This window comes from Felis catus, chromosome B3 (assembly GCF_018350175.1).
Source record: "Felis catus isolate Fca126 chromosome B3, F.catus_Fca126_mat1.0, whole genome shotgun sequence".
In the NCBI taxonomy this organism is placed as follows: Eukaryota; Metazoa; Chordata; class Mammalia; order Carnivora; family Felidae; genus Felis; species Felis catus.
The window spans coordinates 100,170,311-100,195,377 of record NC_058373.1 but is presented as its reverse complement, the minus strand read 5'-3'; the positions used below and the strand labels follow the sequence as shown (position 1 = coordinate 100,195,377).

Below are 25,067 nucleotides of genomic sequence, written 5' to 3'. Positions count from 1 at the left end.
ACAAAATCTCAAGAAACAAAGGCATATAGAAAATCCTAAGGAATAGAAACAACCGATAGCTCACTCAGTAAATTACACATCATACTGAAGGTCTCTCCCTTTAATGCTAAGTTTATGTTGAAATATTAATTATAATTATATATAATATAAATATATTAATAAAATACATGACTTTCATCTTAAAAAGGAGTTTGAGTCTGTTAATACTATATTGTTAATAGAAGTGAGGTATATACTCTCTCTGGGCCTAGGGAGATACTGTTCTCCATTTAATTTAAACACGAGGAATATCAAACTTAGAAGCGGAAGAATCCATACTTAAACTTTCAAGATTTGTAAACCAAACTGATTCTTATAACCAAAAAATAAACCAAAGTAAAAAGGCAAGAAAGTCATTAAATTGTAAATTACAATGAATAAGGTTAAAAGAATCACATATTTGACCTACACGCCCTTGACATACTATTATTTTTATATTGTCATATTTATGACACTACCAACATATATAGAACCATTCAATAACTTGAGTTTTAGATGGCTAGTTTGAGTGCTCCATTTTCTCTATCACTATGTAAACTATTCTTTACCTTTTAAAGTTATAAAAAGACATACAATACTCTGCAAGTAACTTTTTAATTTGAAAAATGATTGTATAATTATCCAAGTCATATATCGCACATTCTTTAGTGTTTATGAAAAGTGAAGTCAAGTTGTTTTTGTTTAAACAGCACCTTTAATAAGATAATCACAGGTGACGCCAACAATTTCCTATTTTAATCTGTTAAAGCTTTAAGTCCACATGATAGAAGAATTGTGTGTAGGTAACAGAACTTCAGCTTTGAACATTTCTGACATCAACATCCCCTACATCAAACACTCTTAGCTTAGTGTCCATAGATACCTACGGAGCCAATGGGTGAGTTTGGGAAATAATAAATCTCCTTAAAGTTTAGTGTATGCAAAATTGTGTGTATGTACATCTGACTTTTTCTGGGAAGAGGGTCCACACCTTAATATTCTGAAAAGGGAACTATCATCTCACATAAATCAAGAAAACCAAGTCACATTTGTTAGCAAATATTACTTTTAATCAATCTAAAAAATGGTTATGGACATGCATGTACTGTTTCAATTAGCTATCATACAGTCTAATCATAGGTGAAGAGTGAATAAAGACCTTCCATTATCAATATAGATATACACATCTACGCTTTATATAACAAGACGCTGTTAGGAACACTGAGTGTGTGTACGGTTTTAAAATTCAAAAGCCTGTAATCTAAATAGAATTCATTTTGATTATTAAATAATTTACTAAAAGGACCATCATAAATGTAATCTTTAAAAAGACAAAAATATATGTAGGAGAACTAAAACAGATTTTATTCAACTTTTTAGGATGAGGAAAACAAATGATATAAAATAAGTCATAAGAAATGCTCTCATACTACGATTTCAAACTACTTTCAATGTTTTACAAAATGGTCACACAGCAAATACGAAAAGCTTCAACATACTCATAACTTTTGCTTCAATAAATGCAATATTAACAAACATACAAATTTCTTCTGTACCAATCTTAAAAGTAGAATTACTCAATTACTAATTTTTACAGTGTTATCCATACATATTTTTATTCATATGCTTTTAATGAGATCATTGCCAATACATACATTATTTTCCTTAACTTTATTTTTACATTAAGCCAGGATCTGTCATGCAGTCATCAAAAACCTTCCAGTAAATTACACAGGTTTGTAGTCCAATTTAGACTCTAGCTTCTTAGAATCAGCCACTTTTCTGACTGCTTTCATGAAGTCTTCCTGTACTACAAAATCATGATCAGCACGAATTGCAAACATACCTGTGGAGAACAGAACAACATGACTGCTATATATAACATGTAAATAATTTATTGTAAGAAAACTGAGAGGGAGTGGGCGAAATCGGTGAAGGTAGTCAAAAGGCACAAACTTCTAAGGATAAAATAAATCCTGAGGATGCAATATACAGCATGGTGACTATACTTAATAATACTGTAGTCTATATTTGAAATTGCTGAGAGTAGATCTTAAAAGTTCTCATCAAAGAAAAAAATACCTTGTTTACTATATGTGGTGATATTAACTAGATTTATTGTAGTGATCATTTACAATATATCAAATAATTATGTTGTACATCTGAAACTAATATTATTTGACAATTGTTATCTCAATAAAAAACAATAAAAAAAATTTTTTTAGGAAAATTAAGTAATTTAATTCTGTGGAGTAAATGTGAAGGAGCCTAGATTTATTTTGGAAGTAAACACTACCTCATTATGGGGCTTGAACTCATGACCCCAAGATCGAGTCACACACTCCATTGACTGAGCCAGCCAGTTGCCCATAGATTTACTACTTCTGAGCCAATAGTTCTAATTTATTAAAAACAACCATCATTGTTCAATTAATTTGCTTAGCTATATTGAGTATTATTTTCCAAACCAAAAGCGAGACAACAATGAGAAAACTATCTGGATATTTAAAATCTAACTCACACAGTCCCTGTATCTAATGACATTCCGAAAAAGCAAAATAAAGCCCTACTATCAATAAAACATACACATCTTAAGCAGTGGTTTCTTAACTCTACAGACAACAATTGCCTGGAAGGAGGGAACACATGTATAATGTGGGAAAACACAAAACACCTTCAGTAATTTTGATAGCCTTTCCTTCTTAATAATCAAAAGCTTAAAGAATAGGAATTAAACAAAGTCAACACTGGGCTTTATCAAAAATCAGTGACAATAATCACATAATTAAAATTTACCTTTTTTATGTACAAATTGATATTTTATATGAATTTCACACTCAAGTATCACAATTCAACTTTTCCAAGTTAATGATAAGTTACTTGTCAAATACTACTTGACATGGATATGGGTCCAAGATTTTGAGACAATCCCAATTTCATGATAAGCTAAAGCTGGTAAGTTATCACTATGTACTAATATTTTCATTGAAGATCTGCTTACATTTTCATTTATGTAAAATGAGTGCAATAGAAGATTTCAAGGGTTATTTTCTATCTTCCAAGATTTCTACCTACCTAGTCTTGGAAATAGCCATTCTATGTTGTACTCAGAAATGAGGTGAATGGAAATTTCTAGTTTTTAATATTGAAGTTTTTTAAAACCTGTTTTGGAGGTGCCTGGGTGGCTCAGTTGGCTAAGTGTCCGACTCTTGATTTTGGCTCAGGTTATGATCTCACGGTTCATGGGATTGACCCCTGCATTGGGCTTGGGCTCTGTGCTGACAGTGCGAAGGCTGTTTGGGATTCTCTCTCTCCCTCCCTTCCCCCTCTCTGCCCTCCCCAGCTCTCTCTGTGTCTCTCAAAATAAATAAATAAACTTTAAAATGAAATAAAATAAAAATAAAATATAAATAAAAATAAACAAAACAAAATAAAATAAAATAATAAAATAAAACCTGTTTTGAAGGTTACTTATTTTTCCAAACTTTGTGCATATGACTGTTTCCAAACCATTATTTAGTGAATGGCTGAGCCTGAGTTACATTCCAATCCAAAAAGGCTAATCTCAGGATGTGAATGGAAAAGACAACTATAACTGAATCAAGTTTATTTTACATTGCAGAAAGATGTTAACAAAAAAGGCTTAAAGTCTGATAATAAGAAAACCAAAGAATTTTAGTGTCTCCAAATATGAACACCCCAGGCCATTTAAAAAGCTAAAATTGTAATCTATACCAAAGTTATAGCTCTTTACTGGAAATAGCTAAAATCATTTTTTGTTTTGTTTTGTTTTAAGTAAGCTCTACGCCCAACATGGGGCTTGAACTTACCACCCTGAAGTCAACAATCACATGTTCTACCAACTCAGTCAGCCAGGCACCCCAGCCTAAAATGTTTTTACAATATGTGAAGTATACAAATTTCTAGTTGTAAGATAAGTACTGAGGATGTAATGTACGACATAAGGACTATAGCTAACATTGCTATATGATATATAAGAAAGTTAAGAGAGTAAATCCTAAGAGTTCTTATCACAGGAGAAAATATTTTTCCTTTTTTCTAACTGAATCTATATGAGAAGATAAATGTTAGCTGAACTTATTGTGGAAATCATTGCATAATATATGTAAACCAAACCATCATGCTGTACAACCTAAACTTATGCAGTGATATATGTCAATTATTTGTTGACAAAACTGAAAAAAAAAAAAAAGCAAAAAACAAATATAATTTGATGGCATGAACCTTTAGGATTATGACATTGCTTTTGTTTAGATTCCAATTTCATCAAAGCAATATTCTAATAATTTGGTCCAGTGTAGATTTTGGAAAGACACTGTCATAAATTATTCTAAGTAGTTCAAGCTACATCCAAGTTTACCACTTAATGTGTTTTGTTTATTAGGAGGTCTTTGTGAGCATGATTTACTCTGATCTGTACTGAGTTTCTAAACCTGCAGATTTCTGATCCAGGTACTGAGTCACCATATACCCATTAAGATACTGCTATGGAGAAGCCATATCTGAGCAGCCTCTTTAAACTGTTAAATTTATAAGAAATGCTAAAGGTGATATGAAAACAAGAGAAAATGACATATTGTAATACTTAAAAAAAAAAACAAAAAACTGTTCACCTGCAACCTACTAAAGTCAGTAACTATAAAAACTAGGGTAAAAATTAATTTTTTTTAATTTTAAGATTCTGTGTGGAGGACAAAGACTAAATGGCTCTATGTATGGTTTTAATGCCACCTGGTACCAGAAATAAAATTTTTAAAAACAGGATCACACAATCCATAGAGAAATCTGTATTAAAAAAACTATTACATTTTACACAAGTTGCATGATCACAGAATTCATAAATCAATCTTACAACGCTTATTGCTAAGACTAGTATAGGAAAACAAGTTATCCACTTTGCAGCAAATACTTCTGGTGCTAGCACAGTCTAATTTCAGCCACAGTTGTGGCAGACACTTCTGTATAGTCTCAGACTTACTTCAGGGGGCCAGTATGCTATCATATGCAAGTCTTTCCACATTCTGGTCTAAGGCATCTAGAAGTATAAAGGAGTTAACATCCCCAAGGGTAAATTATCATCCAGTGGGGGATGACAGCTGGTAAATACATGCTCCAGTCTCCCATAGATCAGCCATTCTGTATGTTTGTCTGAGATGTCATCAAATCAAATCCCACCTGTCTATAGCAGCTTCGTCAATGATGCACCCTTACAATAGCTTTCCCTCTTTCCATTGCACTTTCCTGTTCTCTCCTGCTTCCTGGAATCAGTTCCCCCTCCCTCACCCCCCGCAAAAAAACAAGTACCTAAATCCTCGCAAAGCCCAGGCTCTTCTTTTGGACAAATCCAAACACATTTTTAGCAAATTAAATAAATCAACATCAATAATAAAAACTGTACTTTAAACACATACCTGCTTCAGTACAAACATTTCTCAGGTCTGCTCCATTAAAGCCATCTGAAAGCTTCACAATTGCTTCATAATCTGTTTAGGAAAAAATGCTGGAAATTAGTTTTAAAAAAATTTAGCCTTTTTCTTGATTTATGGCTATATAGAAAATTTAACTGCAGACCTTGCTTTGAATTTGACCAGCTAGGCATCATCTCTGTTGACATTCCTCCAAAATATTTAACAAGTCCTCCACAATATTAACTGCCAAAACTTATACTTCTATGAAGTAAACCAGCACCAAGCAGAAATAAACATGCTTTTGACATTTTAAAACCAAGAAATAGCATCAAGATCTGAAAGCATCTTAACCTGTTTCTATGCAATGAAACAATTATCACATGTGAACTTAAGATATCTGTCAAGCCAGGAATCTTATAAAAACTGCAACCAGGGCACCTGGGTGGCTCAGTCAGTTAAGTGTCTGACTCTGACCCAGATCATGATCTCATGGTTCGTGAGTCAGAGCCCCACACTGGGCTCTGTGCTGACAGCTCAGAACTTGGAGCTTGCTTTGGATTCTGTGTCTCCCTCTCTCTCTGCCCCTCCCCTGCTTGCTCTATCTCTCTCTCTTTCTCAAAAAATAAATAATAAAAATTAACATAAAATTAAAAAAAAACTATAACCAAATCTTTAATTTGAATAAACCTAAGATATCAAAATCAACTGTAACCACAATGGAATTTAGTCACATTAATATAAAATATACCAGAAACAAATATCAGAAATAATTTTCACATTTTTATCATATTTAAAAAACATTTTTTAATGTTTATTTATTTTTGAGAGAGAGAGAGAGAGAGAGAGAGAGAGAGAGAGAGAGAGAGAGAGAGAGAGACACAAAGCACAAGCAGGGGAGGGGCAGAGAGAGAAGGAGACACAGAATCCGAAGCAGGCTCCAGGCTCTCAGCTGTCAGCACAGAGCCTGACGTGGGGCTTGAACCCATAAACCACGAGATCATGACCTGAGCTGAAATCAGATGCCTAACCAAGTGAGCCACCCAGGCGCCCCTCATATATTTTTATATAACCATTTTAAATGGCTAGCTTTTCTGGTGTCTGTGCAAGCTCCAAGTGGTGAGGTATCAGATCTATGGTAATAGTAATGGTTAAGTGATCTTCTTAACCACATGACAGACTTGAAATGAAGAGCTGTTGGTTTGGAACAACAGTTGTGGACTTGATATAGAATAAGGACAGAAATAAGAGATAGCATGAGCTACTACAATGTAATTCTGATGAGACACCCTTTGCTAGGCAATCTAGAGTAGGTCAGTCTCTTTTTGAGATTAGATAGATACTCATTAATTAATTTTCCCTCAGGTTCAAGTTCATATAACCTTCCTGAGAGCAGGGATTCCCAAGGTTAGCATAGTATCTGGCACCTAGCAAGAGCTCAGTATTGAAGAAACCTATAAATTGGCATCCCTAGTTAAGCTCAGTCTTTCTAGCTCAAAACTGTATTTACTTAAGCAATGAGAAAGTTGGTGAGAGGCAATAATCAACTATTTGTAACTATTTCTGGACCATTAACTTCTAAGGGTCTATAAAGCTGCCTGGTTTATATAGATTATACTAGAATCCCCTAGTCCAGGGGTCAGCAAATTTCTGTAATGGGCCAGAAAGTAAATATTTTAGGCTTTGCAGGCCATATGGTCTCTGTCAAAATTATGCATTTCTGCTAACGCAGTGGAAAACCAGTCATAGACAATATATAAACAATTGGGAGTGGTTGTGTTACAATAAAACTTTATTTACAAAAAGAGGCATCAGATAGAATTTGGCCCACATCAATGGTTTGCTGACCTCCATCCTAGAGTCCACTCTCTCACTATTGTAGCTAACTACTTTTTAACTTTTTCTCTGTCCTCAAATGTCTAGCAATACTTCCCCATCTTCACTCTGAACTTGCTTCCTGTTTCACTGAGAAAATAAATGCATTCAGAAGAAAAATTTTATAAGTTTCTGCCATATTTCAGATACTGCCATCATCAGTATCTATTTATTCTGCCTTCCCTCCTATCCTCACAAATGACTAGTCTACGCTCACAGACAAGGCCAACCTCTCTTCAAGGAAAGTGCATTATCAATTTCTCTCTCTCTCTCTCCTAGATTATTTGCATTAAGCACTAAAAAAGTGCTGTAAATTCTTCCATCTTAAATAAACTCTCCCAAATTTTCATTCACCTCCATTTCCACTACAGCTACATTTCTTCTCTTCTCTCTTTGCTGCAGAATTCCTTGAAACAAATGTCTAAAAACAATGCCTCTCTGTACAACCTCCTTGAAACTCATTTGAGGTAGGCTCTCTCTCTCTCACCACTCCAAACAAATTGCTTTGATAAGGTCACCAATTACCTCCACATAGTAAATCCAAAGATCCATTCTCAGAACTCTTTTTATCTGACTCACTGTCAGCATTTAACAGGGAATTACTCCCTCCTTGTATCAATTTCTTCATTTATCTTCCAAGACATCACCAGCTCCTGGTTTAACTTCCCTCTATGACTATACCTTCTCAGTCTCCTTTGATGGTCTTCATCTCAGTTTCTTAAAATTGGAATTAGCTCAGTTTTTTTTTTTTTTTTAATGTTTCTTTATTTTTGAGAGAGAGAGAGCATGAGCAGGGGAGGGGCAGAGAGAAGGGGATAGAGGATCCGAAGCAGACTCTGCAGACAGCAGCCAACCTGATGTGGTGCTTGAACTCACAAACCGTGAGATCATGACCTGAGCAAAAGCCAAACACTCAACCAACTGAGCCACCCAGGCACCCCTCAGCTAAGTTTTTGAACATCTTCTCTATCTACATTTACTTCCTTAGAAATCTCATCTCAAGACTTCAAAAAAAATTTTATGCTGTTATTATCCACAATTATATCTCCAGAATAGACCATCCCAATAAACTATCCATGCATATAGAATTACCAAGCAACGTCTTTATTTCCATCTCTAATTGGTATCTCAGATTTAATATATTCAGAATCAAATTCTTTATTCTCCCTTTAAAACCTAATCTTTCCAGTCTCCCCCATTTTAAACGATGACAACTCCATCTTTCCAGTTGCATGAGTCAAAAACCTAAGTCTTCCTGGTTCTTCTCGTTACCTTACACCCCATAACTGATTCATTAGCAAGCCCTGTCACTTCTATTTTCAAAATATGTCCAGAATCTCATTATTGTAAGACTTTCCTACCACCTGAGACCACACCACCATCTTGTGCCTGGATTATCCAAATTTCCTAACTTATCCTCTTGTTTCTGTCTTTGCCCTTCTGTGTGCAACCAGAATGATCTTATTTAACATAAGTCAATTATAAAATATTTACAGATGATATGATATAATGCCTGAGACTTGCTTTTTAAAAATCCAAAAGGAAGGTAAGAAGAGGTGGAAGAGATCACAGATGAAACAAGATTTGCCAAGAGTTATTAATTATCAAAGCTGGGTGGGTGATGAGTACCCAGGGTTACAAGTTCATTATACTCTTATCTCCACTTCTATGTATTTCTAATTTTCTACATTACAAAGTTAAAATAACAAACGTAAGATCATAGCATTCCTCTGCTCACAATCTTCCAATGACAAAAATAAAATAAAAGCCAAAGTTCCTACACAATGGCCTCAATAAGGCTCTACGCAATTTGATTCCCATTATTTCTATGATTTCACTTGCTACTACTATCCTGATTACACTGCCACAGACACCCTGGCCTCTTTGCTACTCCTGGAATGTTCCAGTCATATACCTGCCTCAAGTTCTTCCTCTTGCTGTTCCCTCTGCTTGATTTTCCCTTAAATATCTATACCTAGTTCCTTCACCTTTTTAGGTCATTGGTTGAAAATCACTTTCTTGGTTAGGCTTTCCTCTGCTTCCTCCTCTCCACCTCCATTTAAAAAGGTATATAGGGGCCCCTGGATGGCTCAGTCAGTTAAGCATCTGATTTCAGCTCAGGTCATGATCTCATAGTTTGTGGGTTCGACACCCGCATGGGGCTCTGTGCTGATAGCTCAGAGCCTGGAGCCTGCTTCAAATTGTGTCTCCCCCTCTCTCTGCCCTCCCCTGCTCACATTCTGTGTCTCTCCCTCAATAATAAATTTTTTTAAAAGTTAAAAATAAATAAATAAATGTATATAATCATGGGCGCATGGGTAACTCAGTTGGTTAAGTGTCTGACTTTGGCTCAGGTCATGATCTCATAGTTCATGGGTTCAAGCCCCATATCAGGCTGTCTGCTTCAGCGCAGAGCCCGCTTCGGACTCTGTACCCGCCCCCTAGCCCCACTCTGCCCCTTCCCCACTTGCACTCTCTCAAAAATAAATATACATTATGGGCTACCTGGGTGGCTCAGTCAGTTGAGTGCTCGACTTCAGTTCAGGTCACCGTTTCACAGCTTGTGACTTTGAGCCCTGCATCAGGCTCTGTGCTGACAAATCAGAGCCTGAAGCCTACTTCAGATTCTTTCTCCCTCTCTCACTGCCCCTCCCCTGCTCACGCTGCTCTCGGTCTCTCTCTCTCTCTCAAATAAATAAACATTAAAAATAAATAAACATACATTTTAAAAAATGTAAATATTCATTCTGGCTCCTCACATTATCTATTTCCCTTTTCTTGCTTTATATTTATCCATAGCACATATCACCGTCTAATATACCAAATATTTTACTGACTTTGTCTTTCCTGACAAGAATGTCTACATGGCAGGAATTTGTCATGTTTTGTTCACTGTTACATCCCCAGCACTTAGAATAATTCCTAGCATAAAGTTGATGCTCAACAAATATTAGCTGTTTTTAAGGCATTTGCTGAATTTAAGACCAGATTTGGTAGATTATCAGCAATATCCAATAATGTAAATATACATAAAATAGATTATTTCCTTACCTATTTCACCATGCTTTGTAATGGGACCTGCATGGATTTTCAATATATCTAATCTTGCTTGCTCATTTGGTAAATCAATATCTGAAAATAAAAAATTAAAATAAATTCTTTTGCAGTCAGGTTTTTTAAAGTAGGGAATGAGAAAGAGATGTGGAAAAAGAAATGGGCATAGACAAAGAGAACAGACAGCAGGTAAAGAACTTTAACTCACGTATTTTTCTATCTAATCTTCCTGGACGAAGCAAAGCAGGATCCAGTGTATCCGGTCTGTTTGTAGCCATGATCATTTTAACTCTATGTAGAGTATCAAATCCATCCATTTGATTGAGTAACTAATATATTTATAAACAAAAATCATTGACAGACTTTTATAAAACATCCCAACCATTAAAAACTAAACCATACACAACTTTTATGTGTCTAATACCATAAAATATATTGTCTACAGATAGTATGCAATCTTCAGAATGACTATTTGATGGAGTATCTTTTCTTTCTCTTATAAAAGCATGTTTTCTAGCCTCATAGTTCCAAGACAGACTATTTAATTATGTACCTTGTTACAGCTATCAAAAAGGTTTAATAAATCTGAAGGCTTCCACCTAGTCAAGAGTTAAAAAACTAAATTATGTGGATCTAATTTCCAATATTCAAATTGTTTTCATAGTTCCTTTTAAAAATAAACACTATTAATAAAATCTAATGTGTGTCTTAAGTTAGCCAAACATAAATTTACATTCAGATAAGCAGATACAATGACATTTCTGTAAGTCTGATAATAAATCTATTAGCTTTTAAATAATTCTATTATATATAGAAATACTGAGACACTAAACATACTTCAATTCCTAAAAGGTTTTTTGAATAAATATTGAAATGCCTAACTGCATTCAACAAACTCTTTAAAATACAGCTAGCATGGGGGCACCTGGGTGGCTCAGTCGGTTAAACATCTGGCTTTGGCTCAGGTCATGATCTCATAGCTCATGAGTTCGAGCCCCATGTTGGGCTCTGTGGTGAAAACTAAGAGCCTGGAGCCTGCTTCGGATTCTGTCTCCCTCTCTCTATCCCTCCTCCACTCACATTCTGTCCCTCTCTCTCTCTCAAAAATAAACATACATTTAAAAAAAATTTTTTTTAAATAATAAAATACAGCTAGCATGAGGCGTCTGGGTGGCTCAATTGGTTAAGCATCCGACTTCAGCTCAGGTCATGATCTCGTGGTTTGTGGGTTTGAGCCCCACATTGGGCTCTGTGCTGATAGCTCAGAGGCTGGAGCTTGCTTTGAATTCTGTGTCTCCCTCTCTCTACCCTTCTGCTCACATTCTGTCTGTCTCAAAAATGAATAAACATTAAGAAAAATTTTTTTAAATATAGCTAGCTTAAGAATATGCCTATTTCTTTTCCAAAATATCTGTTAGCTAACAACACATCAGTTACCTGAATAAGACTAGCATCTGTGTTGTCTTAAAATACCTCAATTTAGGGCACCTGGGTGGCTCAGTCGGTTAAGCGGCCGACTTCAGCTCAGGTCATGATCTCACGGTCCGTGAGGGCTGTGAGTTCAAGCCCCGCGTCGGGCTCTGTGCTGACAGCTCAGAGCCTGGAGCCTGTTTCAGATTCTGTGTCTCCCTCTCTCTGACCCTCCCCCGTTCATGCTCTGTCTCTCTCTGCCTCAAAAATAAATAAATGTTATAAAAAAAAATTAAAAAAAAATACCTCAATTTAAGGTTTCTAAGAGAATCTATTACTAACTTGAAAATACTGTATATATTCTAAGCAGATCATTATAATTTACAAAAAGCAATTTTCAAATACTCCTACTGAGGTAGAATTTGGCACTGTATTACCTATGCTACCTAGCTTGTCTTTGTAGAAGTTGCAAAATGTGTTTGGGATCTTGCCATCGCTTTCACAGAATTTGGAGTGGGGAAAGGCTATATGTACGTTCTAATATTCCATCATCCATCTTCTTCAATTATCAAAACTATTTTAGTTTCTTCTTATTCTCAGCAATAAAGCAAGAGAGGAAAGTATTAGTGATTTTTAGAGCAGCCTCATTCATAACTCATTTATTGCCACCAGTTTTAATATGTCCATTACTCATAAGACATCTTAACAAAACTAGCACAAGATCGTGTTCACAGAATGTGAATTATCAGAAGAACAATATACAATTTAAGTATCTGAATGGTTGGGGCACCTGGGGGGCTCAGCCGGTTAAGCGCCCGACTTCATGATCTCAGTTCATGAGTTCAAGCCCCACATTGGGCTCTGTGCTGACAGCTTAGAGCCTGGAGCCTGCTTCGAATTCTGTGTCTCCCTCTCTCTCTGCCCCTCCCCAGCTCGCACTCTGTCCTCTCTCTCAAAAGTAAATAAACATTAAAAAAAAATTTAAACATCTAAATAGTTGGTCTGTTCAAAATACATGGAATTATATAGCTGTACATCAAATGGAATTTTGTAGATACCCCTATTATTTTCTGGTGGATATTTTCTTACTAGAGATTGTGGTAGAGAAATGTGTTTATTCCAGATCAAATTTTCAAATTTCATACTTAAGTGTGTTCTTCATTTAAACAATTGTACATATTTTGCCCTTCCAATACCCATGTTTTCATACATACATACAGGCTTCTTTTTAAACCGTTACCAAGTATTACCTCCATTAAAGTTCTCTGAATCTCTCTATCAGCTGAAGTACCCTCAGAAAACCGACGACCACCTAAAATAATGATATGGAAAATCATGCATTACTCTCTTCCTCTACAATCATCATTTAACAAAAGAATGATAATGTCTGGAGTTAAAAACATGAAGATTAAGAATTAAATAGTAAAAATCATACTGACAAAGTTAGAATTGATTTTGGTATGACATGTCTCATTTTGTCAATGTCAAAATTAAACTTCTTTAAGAATTCTTTTTAGGAGTGCCTGGGTGGCTCAGTCGGTTAAGCATCCGACTTCGGCTCAAGTCATCATCTCATACTTCGTGAGTTCGAGCCCCACATTGGGCTTTGTGCTGACAGCTTAGAGCCTGGAGCCTGCTTCAAATTCTATGTCTCCCTCTCTCTCTGCTCCTCTCCCGCTCATGCTCTCTCTCTCTATCCTTCAGAAATAAATAAAAACATTAAAAAAAATTTTTTTTAAAAAAGAATTTAAAGTAAGAGTCAATTCATTTTGCTACTTCATACAAATTACAATTAGAGGTAAAGCTGGTGGGGGCAGGAAGAGGAGTTCCTTTAGATTTTTTAAAAATTTTCCAACACTTTCAAGAAAAGTTTAAAATAAATTTTAAAAAGTGTTATTCTTACCAATAGCATCTATTTCATCCATAAAAATGATGCATGGTTGATGATCCCTGGCATAATTAAACATTTCTCTGATCAAACGAGCACTTTCACCAATGTACTTGTCTACAATAGAACTAGATACAACCTGATTAAGGAAAAAACATTAAGGTAAACATAAAACAATTCAAATAAAATTTAATCTCAATAGCTACAAAAAGAATCTTTCCTTTACCTTTAAGAAATTGCAGTCCAGCTGGCTAGCAACAGCTCTTGCCAAAAGTGTTTTTCCTGTACCTAAAATGACAAAAGAAGTCCTAAATAGATGGAAAGCAAAACAAATTCTCAAAAGCCTTTTAAGAATGTTATCCTTCAGATAGTAAATTTTGCAAAATGAATGCTAAATCCTAAAGAGAATTTCCATTTAAAATTCTAAAGCACTTCTACTCTCAATATTAAAATTTTAAATTTTATTCAAAACATCTCTTGTAATTCTAAGCATACTGAATACCTATATTCAAAAATATCTCAACCCCTATTTACAGGCACTACAATAGAAGCCTTTTATGTTACCTGATAATCCATTGGTCTATCCTGCATAATGAATGGATCTTTTACCTATGCATATTGTAACATCAAATATTGCTTATTTGGAAACTATTGGTTCAGTGAGTTATGAAAATCTTCTACATGTTGGCATTTTTTAATATACAATTATTTAAAAATCACATTTGTGAATATCACCCATCTCATCTCCTAAGTATTAGCATTAGAAGGTTGTCAGATGTAAGTTTTCAAAAACTAATTTTGGTTGAAAGCTCAACTTTTTATCACTGGTTACAGACAGTGTTAGTTGTTTTAACATAACAGGCTAACTTAATTCATTTTTGAAAAACTGTTTGCCAGATAAGCAATAACCAGTCTGAATAACCAATAAGCAGCCTGACAATGACAGAAATGTCTGTAAATCATGTTTGAAAGACAAAATAATATTCCATGAGGGGTGCCTGGGTGGCTCAGTCAGTTAAGCGGCCAACTTCGGCTTGGGTCATGATCTTGGTACATGAGTTCAAATTCTGCATCAAGCTCTTTGTTGTCTGAGTAAAGTCTGCTTCATATCCTCTGTCCCCCTCTATCTCTGCCCTTCCCCCGCTCTCACTCTCTCCCTCTCTCACACAAAAATAAACATTAAAAAAAAATTATATTCCAGGGGCTCCTGGGTGGCTCAGTTAAGCGTCTGACTTTGGCTCAGGTCATGATCTCATGGTTCATGAGTTTGAGCCCTACATCGGGCTCTGTGCTGACAGCTCAGAGCCTGGAGACTGCTTCAGATTCTGTCTCCCTCCCTCTCTCCCCCATTTCTGCTTGTTCTGTCTCTCAAAAAAAAATGAACAGTAAAAAAAAAAAATATTTTAATTATATTCCATTAGAAGCAGCTAATTCAGCTGGCAACTCACATAACTGCACAAGTGCTTTTCCTAGACATAACTACTCTATCCATTATGCAACAAAAGTGCTTTGCACAGATTTTCCATTTCATCACATAGGATACAAAACATTATTCAAAGATCAGGATTTAATAAAAATAATTTTTACTGCTTCGATAAGGACATTTTAAAGTAAAACTCCTATTTTTGTTTTGTTTCATACTACAAGTGTGAGCAGTCAATAACACAATGACTATTAGTACCACTTCATGCCACTGACTTAACTGATTCATGCTATGGCATGAGTGATTTTATCCACATTGTTTTTGCATCATCATCACAGAAGTAAACACTGTGAAAATGGCAACTAATGTCTTAGTATTATCAAAGTAAGGTCTGACCTTGCAGACTCCTTGAAAGTGTCTCGGGAACAGCCAGAGGTCTGTGAACCACATAGGACCAATGCACTAGAATCATACAGCATGTTAAGATGCATATCCTATGAGGCACAAGAAGACTAAGCACACCTGAGAGAACAGCAGACACACATCTCCTATACCTTCCCCACTATGAATAGAGTGGAGGTTGTAATAGCCCACATTAAATTTTCACCTTACTTTTTTATTCCTTCATTCATTCATTTATTAGTAGGTCAGACATAATTCAACACTAACCTGGTGGTCCATATAACAAACAGCCTTTTGGAGGTATTATTCCCACACGCTGGAATAATTCTGGGTTTGTAAGAGGTAATTCTATCACCTAGAAAAGAAGTTGCATGTTTCTTAAAAAGTCAGTAAAGATTTTGATGAACTTTAAAATACTTCAAGTAAAATATCAGCATAATTAGGTGTACATATTGTAATTCATAATAGATCTAGAATTCTATGCTATGTAAAGCTATTTTTTTAAGTTTATTTATTTATTTTGAGAGAGAGAGAACATGTGCATGTGTGGGAGGGGCAGAGAGAGAGAGGTAGAGAGAATTCCAAGCAGGCTCCACACTGTCAGTGCAGAGCCTGATTTGAGACTTGATCTCACAAACTGAGATCATGATCTGAGCCAAAATCAAGAGTGAGATGCTTAATTAACTGAACCACCCAGACACCCTTATAAAGATATTTGTATTAGAGATTCTTCTTCAGGTAGATTTAAGAAAAAATTTTTATGTAAAAATCAATTTAAAAGCCCTTAGTAGTTATTTTAACAAACTACACACTTAACTAAAGAGATGGTTACACAGACATAATTTGTCAAAACACATTTGAATTGTATACTTAAAAAGTATGTGCATTTTAGGGGCACATGGGTGGCTCGGTCAGTAAGCATCCAACTCTTGATTTTGGGTCAGGTCATGTTCTCACAGTTCGTGAGTTCGATCCAGCTGTCTGCACACAGCCTGCTTAGGCTTCTCTCTCTGCCCCTCCCCAACTCATGTGCGTGCGTACACATGCTCTGTCTCAAAATAAATAAATAAACTTTTAAAAATATCTGCAGGGGCACATGGGTGGCTCAGTCAGTTAAACGTCCGACTTTGGTTTCAGCTCAGGTCGTGATTTCACGGTTCGTGAGTTAGAGCCCTGCATCAAGCTCTGCAGCTGACAGCGCAGGGCCTGCCTGGGATTCTCTCCCTCCTTCCCTGTCCCTCTCTTGCTCACACATGCATGCTGCTGCTCTCTCTCAAAATAAATAAACTTCACAAAAAAATACTGTGCATTTTACTGAATGTAAATCACACCTCAATGAAAAATCATACTACAAAAAAAATGAGGTAAGCAAAAAAGACCTATATTATTTTGCATTTGGGAATGCAACACAAAATAATTACGAAATGAAGAAATTTAGTAAGTTAGAACGGCCATTAGGGGAAAAGGCATAAAAAATTTTCATATGTTGTCATTTTGCCATAGCAGCCTTAAAGGAACCATATATTAAGGCCGCCTAGCTGGCTCAGTTGGGACAGCACGTGACTCTTGATCTCAGGGTCATGAGTTCAATCTCCATGACAGGTATAGAGATTAGAAAAGTAAATAAATTAATTTTTTAAAAAAAGAACCATATAGTCTGCTCTCAATATCCTACTAAGACTGATTTAAGGAAAGAAAGCTGGAGAATAATTGAGGGTTTGATGCCCAGCTTAAACTCTTTATAGTACCAGTAACTTGAGACATAAGCTTCTACTGAATAGTTGTGTTCATGAGGTGTGACTAAGCAGAGTGTAAGAATCCATATTCTTAGTGTCTGCAGATGGAAAAGTACTACATGTGCGTGGATTATGTATGTGTATGTTTTTGTATGAGAGAGACAGAGAGAGAGACATTCTTTCTGCTCCTGTGGCTGATGTAGCAAATCACTGTCAAAGACAAGATTTCATAGTTCCATGAAGCACTTGCTCTTCCTGTTGCCCTTTCATTAACCACAAAGTGAGAAGAATAGACTTTTATTTAGAATTAGGCTAGTGCTTCCTCAAGTATGGTCAAAAATAATTTGGATTCAGGGAGCCTGGGTGGCTCAGTTGGTTGTGTCTGACTTCAGCTCAGGTCATGATCCCATGGTTCATGGGTTCAACTCCTGCATCGGGCTCTGTGGTAACAGCGCAGAGCCTGGAGCCTACTTCAGATTCTCTCTCTCCCTCTCTCTGCCCCTCCCTTGCTCATGATCTGTCTCTCTCACTGTCTCAAAAATAAATAAACATTTTTTTAAAAATAAGGAAGAAGAAGGAGGAGGAGGAGGAGGAGGAGGAGGAGGAGGAGGAGGAGGAGAATAATTTGCTTTCATAGTCACCTGGAATGCTTAAATGCTAATTCTTGAGTTCCACCCCCAATCTACTGCATCAATATCATGCAGAGGGCCTAGGAATCTGCATCTTTAATAAGAGTTCCAGAAAACTTAATATGCTGATATCTGAAAACTACTGGCTTAAGGCTTAAATCAGATGATGTAAACTATACCAACTATCCTCATTCATTCCTACATATTGCCATCATAAATTAGGATGAAACCAATGGGACAATGTAATTTGCTTTTAAAGAGAATTGTTAAGGGGCGCCTGGGTGGCTCAGTCAGTTAAGCATCTGACTTCAGCTCAGGTCATGATCTCACAGTTCATGGGTTCAAGCCCCCATCAGGCTCTGTGCTAACAGCTCAGAGCCTGGAGCCTGCTTCAGATTCTGTGTCTCCCTCTCTCTGCCCCTCTCCTATTCTCTGTCTCTCTCTCTCTCAAAAATAAATAAACATTAAAAAAAATTTTAAAGAGAATTGTTAAGAAGTTATCTATGGGGCACCTCAGTGACTCAGTCAGTTAAGTGTCCGACTCTTGATGCCTCAGGTCATGATCTCGAGGTCCATGAGATCGAGCTCTGCATCAGGCTCTGTGCTGACAGAGCAGAGCCTGCTTGGGATTCTTCTCTTTCTCTGTCCCTCCCCTCTCAAAACAAACAAACAAACAAACAAACAAACAAACAAACAAAAAAGCCATCTGTGCCATGAAGCAAGGCAATCCTGATTTGATCCGAAGAGCTTAAAAGGGTTATGTCACCCTAAGGCCAATATTTTTCTTAAATGGCAGCAAACAGCTTTATCAAAATAACATGTTTAAGGTACAGGAAGCCTGGCTGGCTCAGTTTGTGGAGCATGAGACTCTTTGTCTCAGCGTTTTGAATTCAAGCCCCACCTTGGGTATGGAGATTACTTTAAAAAAATTGTTTTGACATCTTAAAAAAATGTATTTAAGGTACAGGTAACTGACTTTAAGGATGGGAAGCTAATATTAGTAAGGTTACGGGAAAAACTGTATTACACACGTTATCTATATATGCTCTGATCCCAGCAACCTAGGATAATCAAAACCACAGATAGCATGGGCATTGGATTTATATCAATTATTAGCTTTTTTTTTTTTTTTGGTCACAAAAAGAGCAGAGTTTTTCCAACACCAAATTATCTCCAAATCAACAATATCTATAATTTTCAGAGCTAGAAATTCAGTGCAATTTTTCTCTCAGCAAGAATATTAAATGTATAATATTCAGTAACCACTATTTGGACAAAGTAATCTTTCATTTTCTTTCTCCCTTTGGGTATCATAAAACCAGTACTATTTGTTAATAAGTTCAGAGAACAAAGCGTCCACTACCAACCTCTCTCAATTCCCGAATCTGTTCTGATAGTCCTCCAATCTCAGAATAAGAAACATTCCCAGGGTCCTCATGAGACATGTTGTAGACCAGTGGATCCACCTCTCTTGGCAAATATCTAAAATGATAAGGTGTGTATTTTTCTTTTACAAGATGTATTTTCTCTCAGCCTACAGAGTATAAATTACTTGCTTATGTAAGCATCTATAAATGATCTTATAAAAATGTGTTTAATTAGAAATTAGTAAAAGGGAAAAAGTGGCAAAATATTCAGTGATCTCAAGAAGCATATACTATGCATAAAAACTTCTCTCTGTGAAAGGAAAAGGTAGAATAAGAAACCTACCTCATGATAGTTAGTGTAGTCATATCCAAAGCAACTCTTGTTCCTGGCTTCAGCTTACTTTTGTCAAGCTAATTTTATAAAACAAAAAGTGTTACGTAAACACTTAAAAGGGAAAATACTACTCTAAAAAAAAAAAGCACAATATTTAGAAGCCACATAATCACTTTCAGTCTTCAGAGAGAACACTAATATTAGATTATAAACACCATGCCAACAGAAGGGCTTGTAAAAGTAATAATTCAAAGTTACTTCCTTTAAAAAAATAATGCCCTTTATGCAACCTCAGCGTGAAATGTGAAATCACTAATATACAAAGTTTGTGGTGGAAAATGCCTTGCTTTTAAAGAAAAAAATGGATATTTTTATTTTACTTCCAAAGGCTATTTTCGTAGTTTATTTTGATTCAGGCACTATAATATAGTGACTTTGGCAATTTGTACCAAAGCACTTACACAGAAATCTATAGGTACATTTGTACCAAAGCACTTATATAGAAATCTGTAGGTGAATATTTTGGGGTAAGGAAAGGGAAGCACTTTAAAGGTGTGCCCTTTATTTTTTTCTTTTAAAATCTATTTTATTTTTTATTAAATAAATTTGTCATATAACACTATATAAGTTTAAGGTATACGGTGTTACTCTGATATATTTATATATGGTAATATGCCCTTTAGATTTATCTTAAAAACTACAGCTTTGGGGAAGAACATGTTACTTGACTATAGGAGAAATATACTCATTTTGTACCCCTTTAGAGGTTTTTATTAAAATGCTAAAAACAAAAACAAAAAACCCCAGAACCATCATTCATGCTTTTGCCACATGCCAGATACCATGCTAAATAAATTATCTATTAGGCTGAATCATACTAAACAACTTACTGGCATACTTAGGCAGGGTAACTTATTTGGCTAGAATTAGATAGAGACTATCCAACAGATTCACCTCACACTCAGGGTGTTACCTTTCCAAAATTACTTTTTGATAGTTCAAAAAACAACTTGCCAATACAATTTCAGAATACAAATTACTACTTTTCACAGGATTTTGCAAAGAACTCTAAGTTCAGGATTTAGTGCCAATTAAAATGAAGTGGAGATAGGCAAAAATACTAGTTTTAATATAATGGATTGAACTTTAAAAAGTTGCTAGTGGGGCGCCTGGCTGGCTCAGTGGGTGGAGCATGCAACTCCTGCTCTCAGGGTTGTAAGTTGGAACCCCACCTTGGGGGTGGAGATTACTTAAAAATAAAATCTTAAAAAAAAAAAAATTTGCTAATAAGTGAGATACTTAAAAAAAAGAGCCGAACAAAAATCAATGTAAATCTATTTCAACATTTATATCTACAGAGAATACAGACTCAGGCTTTTCTAAGATTTCCCAGTTTTCAAATACTCTTGCCCTCATACAACCATGAAATATCTTAGAAATACCAACTCTTGGAATCCAGAAGGCCCTGTAAGGGACATAAAATCTTTTGTCAGACTAGACATTTAATATTTTGATTTAGAAAATGTCTTCCCATTTATATGCTAGGCACAATGCTAGAATAAGATTTAGTCCCTGTGTTATAGTCTACTCTACAGTCATGTTGTATCAATGTTTTCAAACATGAACCTGATATGACAAATACTCAGAAAAAGTTCTTTCAATGAATTTATAAGAATGTTTTAAGGATCCTTCCTGAAGAATAGGATAGCACATAAATTGGCCTCAGAGGCTACTAAATTATTTAAAGTCATTTGTTGGCATTTTTGAATGCCAACATGTATTCTAAAAATGAAATTGGCAGTTATTTCCATTTGCCTATTCTAATCTAAATGAAAGCATACCAAATCACCAAATCAACTCAGGCTACAGCAAAGTCTTTGAGTAACATTTCCGAATGTTTAAATATAAGACATAAGTAACTGATAAGGTCTAAGTCTCTTCAAAAAAGACATTAAAATAAAATGACCTGAGATATTTCCCAGTTCCAAAATTCTTAGATTTCTAAATATGTAGAGTTGACTGACACAATGTGATAAGTGTAGAAAGTAGAGAATACCAGGAGTCAATGCCCATAGTTTGAGATCAAGTTTTGTTAGTTATATCTGGACAAATCACCTTTAGGAGTTACAGGCGTAATGCCTGACCTGCTTACCTCAAGAATTAAATAACATATTTACAAAAGCACTTTTATCAATTATAAAGCACTATACAAATGTAAAATGTTACCTGTCGACGACAACCCACAACATATCGTGGTCCATTTGTGGCTTTAACAATGACTAGAGGAAGAGAATGAAAGGACAAATTGAAAAATAGAAAGTAAAAAATAAATACATCCACATTGATGGTAGGTTGAGTTTTATTCCTGTCCTCCAAGAAGGTAATAGTTGAAAGAAAATTTAAGTCTATGCAAGAATATCATCTCCCTTCATTACTGTCATTAAAATAATAAGCATTTCAAAAGTTCATGGTGGAAGAAAGGAGAGTCCACTCTTTTTTTCTTTACTAATTAACAGTCCAATCCACTTACATTTTTCTTCAGTTAGTTGCTTAAGTACTTCACCTACAATCTGAGAAAGAAAAAAAAGCATTACTTTTTGCCAGTAACAAAAAAACAAATTACCATCACTCCCTACACCCCAAACTCCATTACCTACCTGCCCAACACTTTGTAGGGCCTTCAGATCATTTTCAGACTTTTCATACTGCTTGGTAAGTTCTTTTAATTGTTCCCTTACTGAAATAATATAATTTGAACATTTTTAATTAAACAATAATCTTAGTGAGTTTAAGTCACTAAGTATTACTTTATTTATTTAAGTTTGTTTCAGTCTATTTCACCTTACATATAATTTATATTCACTATCTGAAACCACAAAAGAAATAATTCCATTTGCAGAGGACATTTTTCAAAATGAAATCTTACAGTTTTTTTTTTTTAATTTTTATTCATTTTTGAGAGACAGAGAGTGTGAGCGGGGGGGAGGGGCAGAGACAGAGGGAGAAACAGAATCCAAAGCAGGCTCCAGGCTCTGAGGTGTCAGCACAGAGGCCAACGCGGGGCTCGAACTCACGAGCTAGGAGATCATGACCTGAGACCAAGTTGGAGGCTTAACCTACTGAGCCAACCAGGCTCCCCGAAATGTTACAGTTTAAAAGCACCATATTTTTATTTTCTTGATTGGCAATACTTATTCAAGCACATTCGTAACATTGTTACATTGTTAACAGATATTGACACCGACACTTTTGGATTTGCGACTACAAATCCAAATGATAAAAGAGACCCTTCCTCATCTCTTCAGCCACCTACACGGATTAATACTCTATGGCTTTCCACCCTAAATAAAGTCAACAGCTGCAGTGACCCACAGAATTATATGGTTATGGTCTTTCTTCATTTAATCAAACTATCTGGCTTTTCAGTGAAAGTGCACTACGAAAATACGCAAGCGCCCTTTTAGTTCAGGAGGCAAGGGAAACTTGTGTGCCTGATGGAGTACAACTCAAAATACGAGGAAAGACGAGGAGGGTTATTATGTCCCACCGATGGGCTCCGCTCCGGCTTTCCACCCCAATAACAAGCCATCACCTCGAGTCTCACTTCTTGCTTGAGCTTCCATGACTCAAGCCTCCGTTCTGGGTCCCAGGACTCATTTACACCCCCCTTCTTGCACCCCAACCTGGCAAACATCCCTGGCCCACTTCTTCCCCACTCCTTCTCTAGTCTTCTTCCACTTCCATCTCAGAAATAGGGATGTTCTCTCTGTCACCTGGACCAGAGTGGGCCATTTCTACTGTTCAAGAGGCTGTACCTCCCAACCTCAGGGCCGGATGACAAAGCGCCTTGTCCCTGGACCGAGGCCTTCCTATCCCTGGAGCTCGGTTGTCGGGCTCGGCCAAGGGCCTCTGCTTTGTGAGAGACAGATGCAGGTCCAGGCATAGGATTTTATGGAAAGAAAGATGCACTCACACTCCTTGAGACGGCCGTCGATCTCCTTGTGCTCCAGCAGCTTCTTGCGGTAGTCCTGAAGCGCCTTATCTCTAGGGTCCGCCATGATGAGAAGCCGTCGCTCATAGGGGATGCCGGGAATGGCCATGGCCGCCCGGGCGGGGGAAGGGGCGGGGCGAGGGCGGAAAGCCTCCGGGAGGGGGGCGTATTCGTGGGCGACCACGCCCCTTCCGGTTGGCCCCGCCTCTCTACTCCATATCTCCCACTTCTGCGTCTCGGTTCACCTAGGGCGCCGGCGTGCGCTGAAGGAGGCCTCCAGCGACACCGTCCCCTGCAGGTCGAGCTGGGTAAAGCAGGAAGGTGTTGTCTGTTCGTCCCTTGAGAGGCCAGAATATTGTGAGACCACTGCTCTCCTGGAACCACCAAAGACTTTGTGATACACTGAGATGGCAGTGAAGTAGGCAGTGTGCAATCTCTGTATCAGGATAGACTATCAGGATAACACAGATAGCCTATTGGTGGTAACACGGTTCCTCCAGGAACAGAAGGAGTAGGCTATTTTATTCATTCATTCAGTGAATGAGGTACTAAGGATAAGATCTGAAAAAATAATTTCAGAGTGTAATAAATACTATGATGGAAATAAAACATGGCGATGTTATACAGTAAGGTGAGGAGAACTAATTTAGAAGAACATCTGAGATAAGGAGCCAGCCATGCAACAAACTGGAGAAGAAACTTTCAGAGAGAGGAAACAGCAAGTGCAAAGATCTTCAGGTAAAAAAAGAGCTTGGCTCATTTCTAGGAACAGAAAGGAGGCCAGTGAGACCGGAAGAGGGTGGGCTATAGAGAAACGGAGCACAAAATGAAGACGCTGAAGTAGGCTGAGTCAGGAGCTTTTAAAGTCTGACAGAACTCAGATTTCTGTGCTTTCAGGCAAATTACTTAATCTTTAAAAATCTCTGTAAAATGAGCGTAATAACTGTACCTGTCTCGTAGGATATCATGAGTATTAAATAAGATATGTGTCTATTAACACAATGTCTGGCACACAGTAAGCACTCAATAGTGTTTTAAATAGTGATTTTAAATTAATTACTTTAAGGGTAGTAATGACCTCAATTTTTGCAGAACAGGTCCCCATTGCTGCACCTCTTCTAGCATTGTTCCTGGGGAGAATTTATTGTTATATTCAACAGACTCAGTCAGAGTCCCCAAATATATGCCATTTGAGCTCATCTAATACAGTGGTCCTGGATATTTGAGTTTAAATAGGTATGTTCTACATATACATATAAAGTGCAAATTTATGCAAATTAAATTACCAAAGTCATGTAAAAGATGTCTTCAAATATCTTAGGAAAAAATCTTATGGTTATTGTATGAATATTATATTCTGTTTTTCTAAATATAATTGTAAATTGCAGTAGATAATAAACAAGGAAGATGGATTGAGCACGGGTAGTCCCTTCTCCTGCTCAGCTGCAAGTGTTCTGGTCAAACTAGCCCGTGGATACTAAAAGATATCACCTCTGACAAGAAATAAAGAAGAG

At 36.5% G+C, this 25,067-nt stretch overlaps 1 protein-coding gene across 2 annotated transcripts; it reads right to left on the bottom strand.

Moving 5' to 3' along the window:
• Nucleotides 1-1,066: 1,066 nt before the first annotated feature.
• PSMC6 (proteasome 26S subunit, ATPase 6) lies at nt 1,067-23,692 on the bottom strand. Of its 2 annotated transcripts, XM_003987641.5 has the most exons (14): nt 23,536-23,692; nt 22,220-22,299; nt 22,093-22,132; nt 21,789-21,841; nt 19,572-19,639; nt 19,229-19,343; nt 15,764-15,851; nt 13,898-13,959; nt 13,687-13,810; nt 13,034-13,095; nt 10,582-10,702; nt 10,371-10,451; nt 5,451-5,522; nt 1,067-1,864 (listed from the first exon to the last, which is right to left on the bottom strand). In XM_003987641.5, the coding sequence occupies exons 1-14, from the start codon at nt 23,660-23,662 to the stop codon at nt 1,746-1,748; spliced, it is 1,212 nt and encodes a 403-aa protein (XP_003987690.1). In that variant the 5' UTR covers nt 23,663-23,692; the 3' UTR covers nt 1,067-1,745. The 2 variants fall into 2 exon arrangements, with proteins under 2 accessions (XP_003987690.1, XP_044915855.1); XM_045059920.1 differs by lacking the exon at nt 22,220-22,299 and having other exon boundaries at nt 23,536-23,665.
• Nucleotides 23,693-25,067: the final 1,375 nt, after the last annotated feature.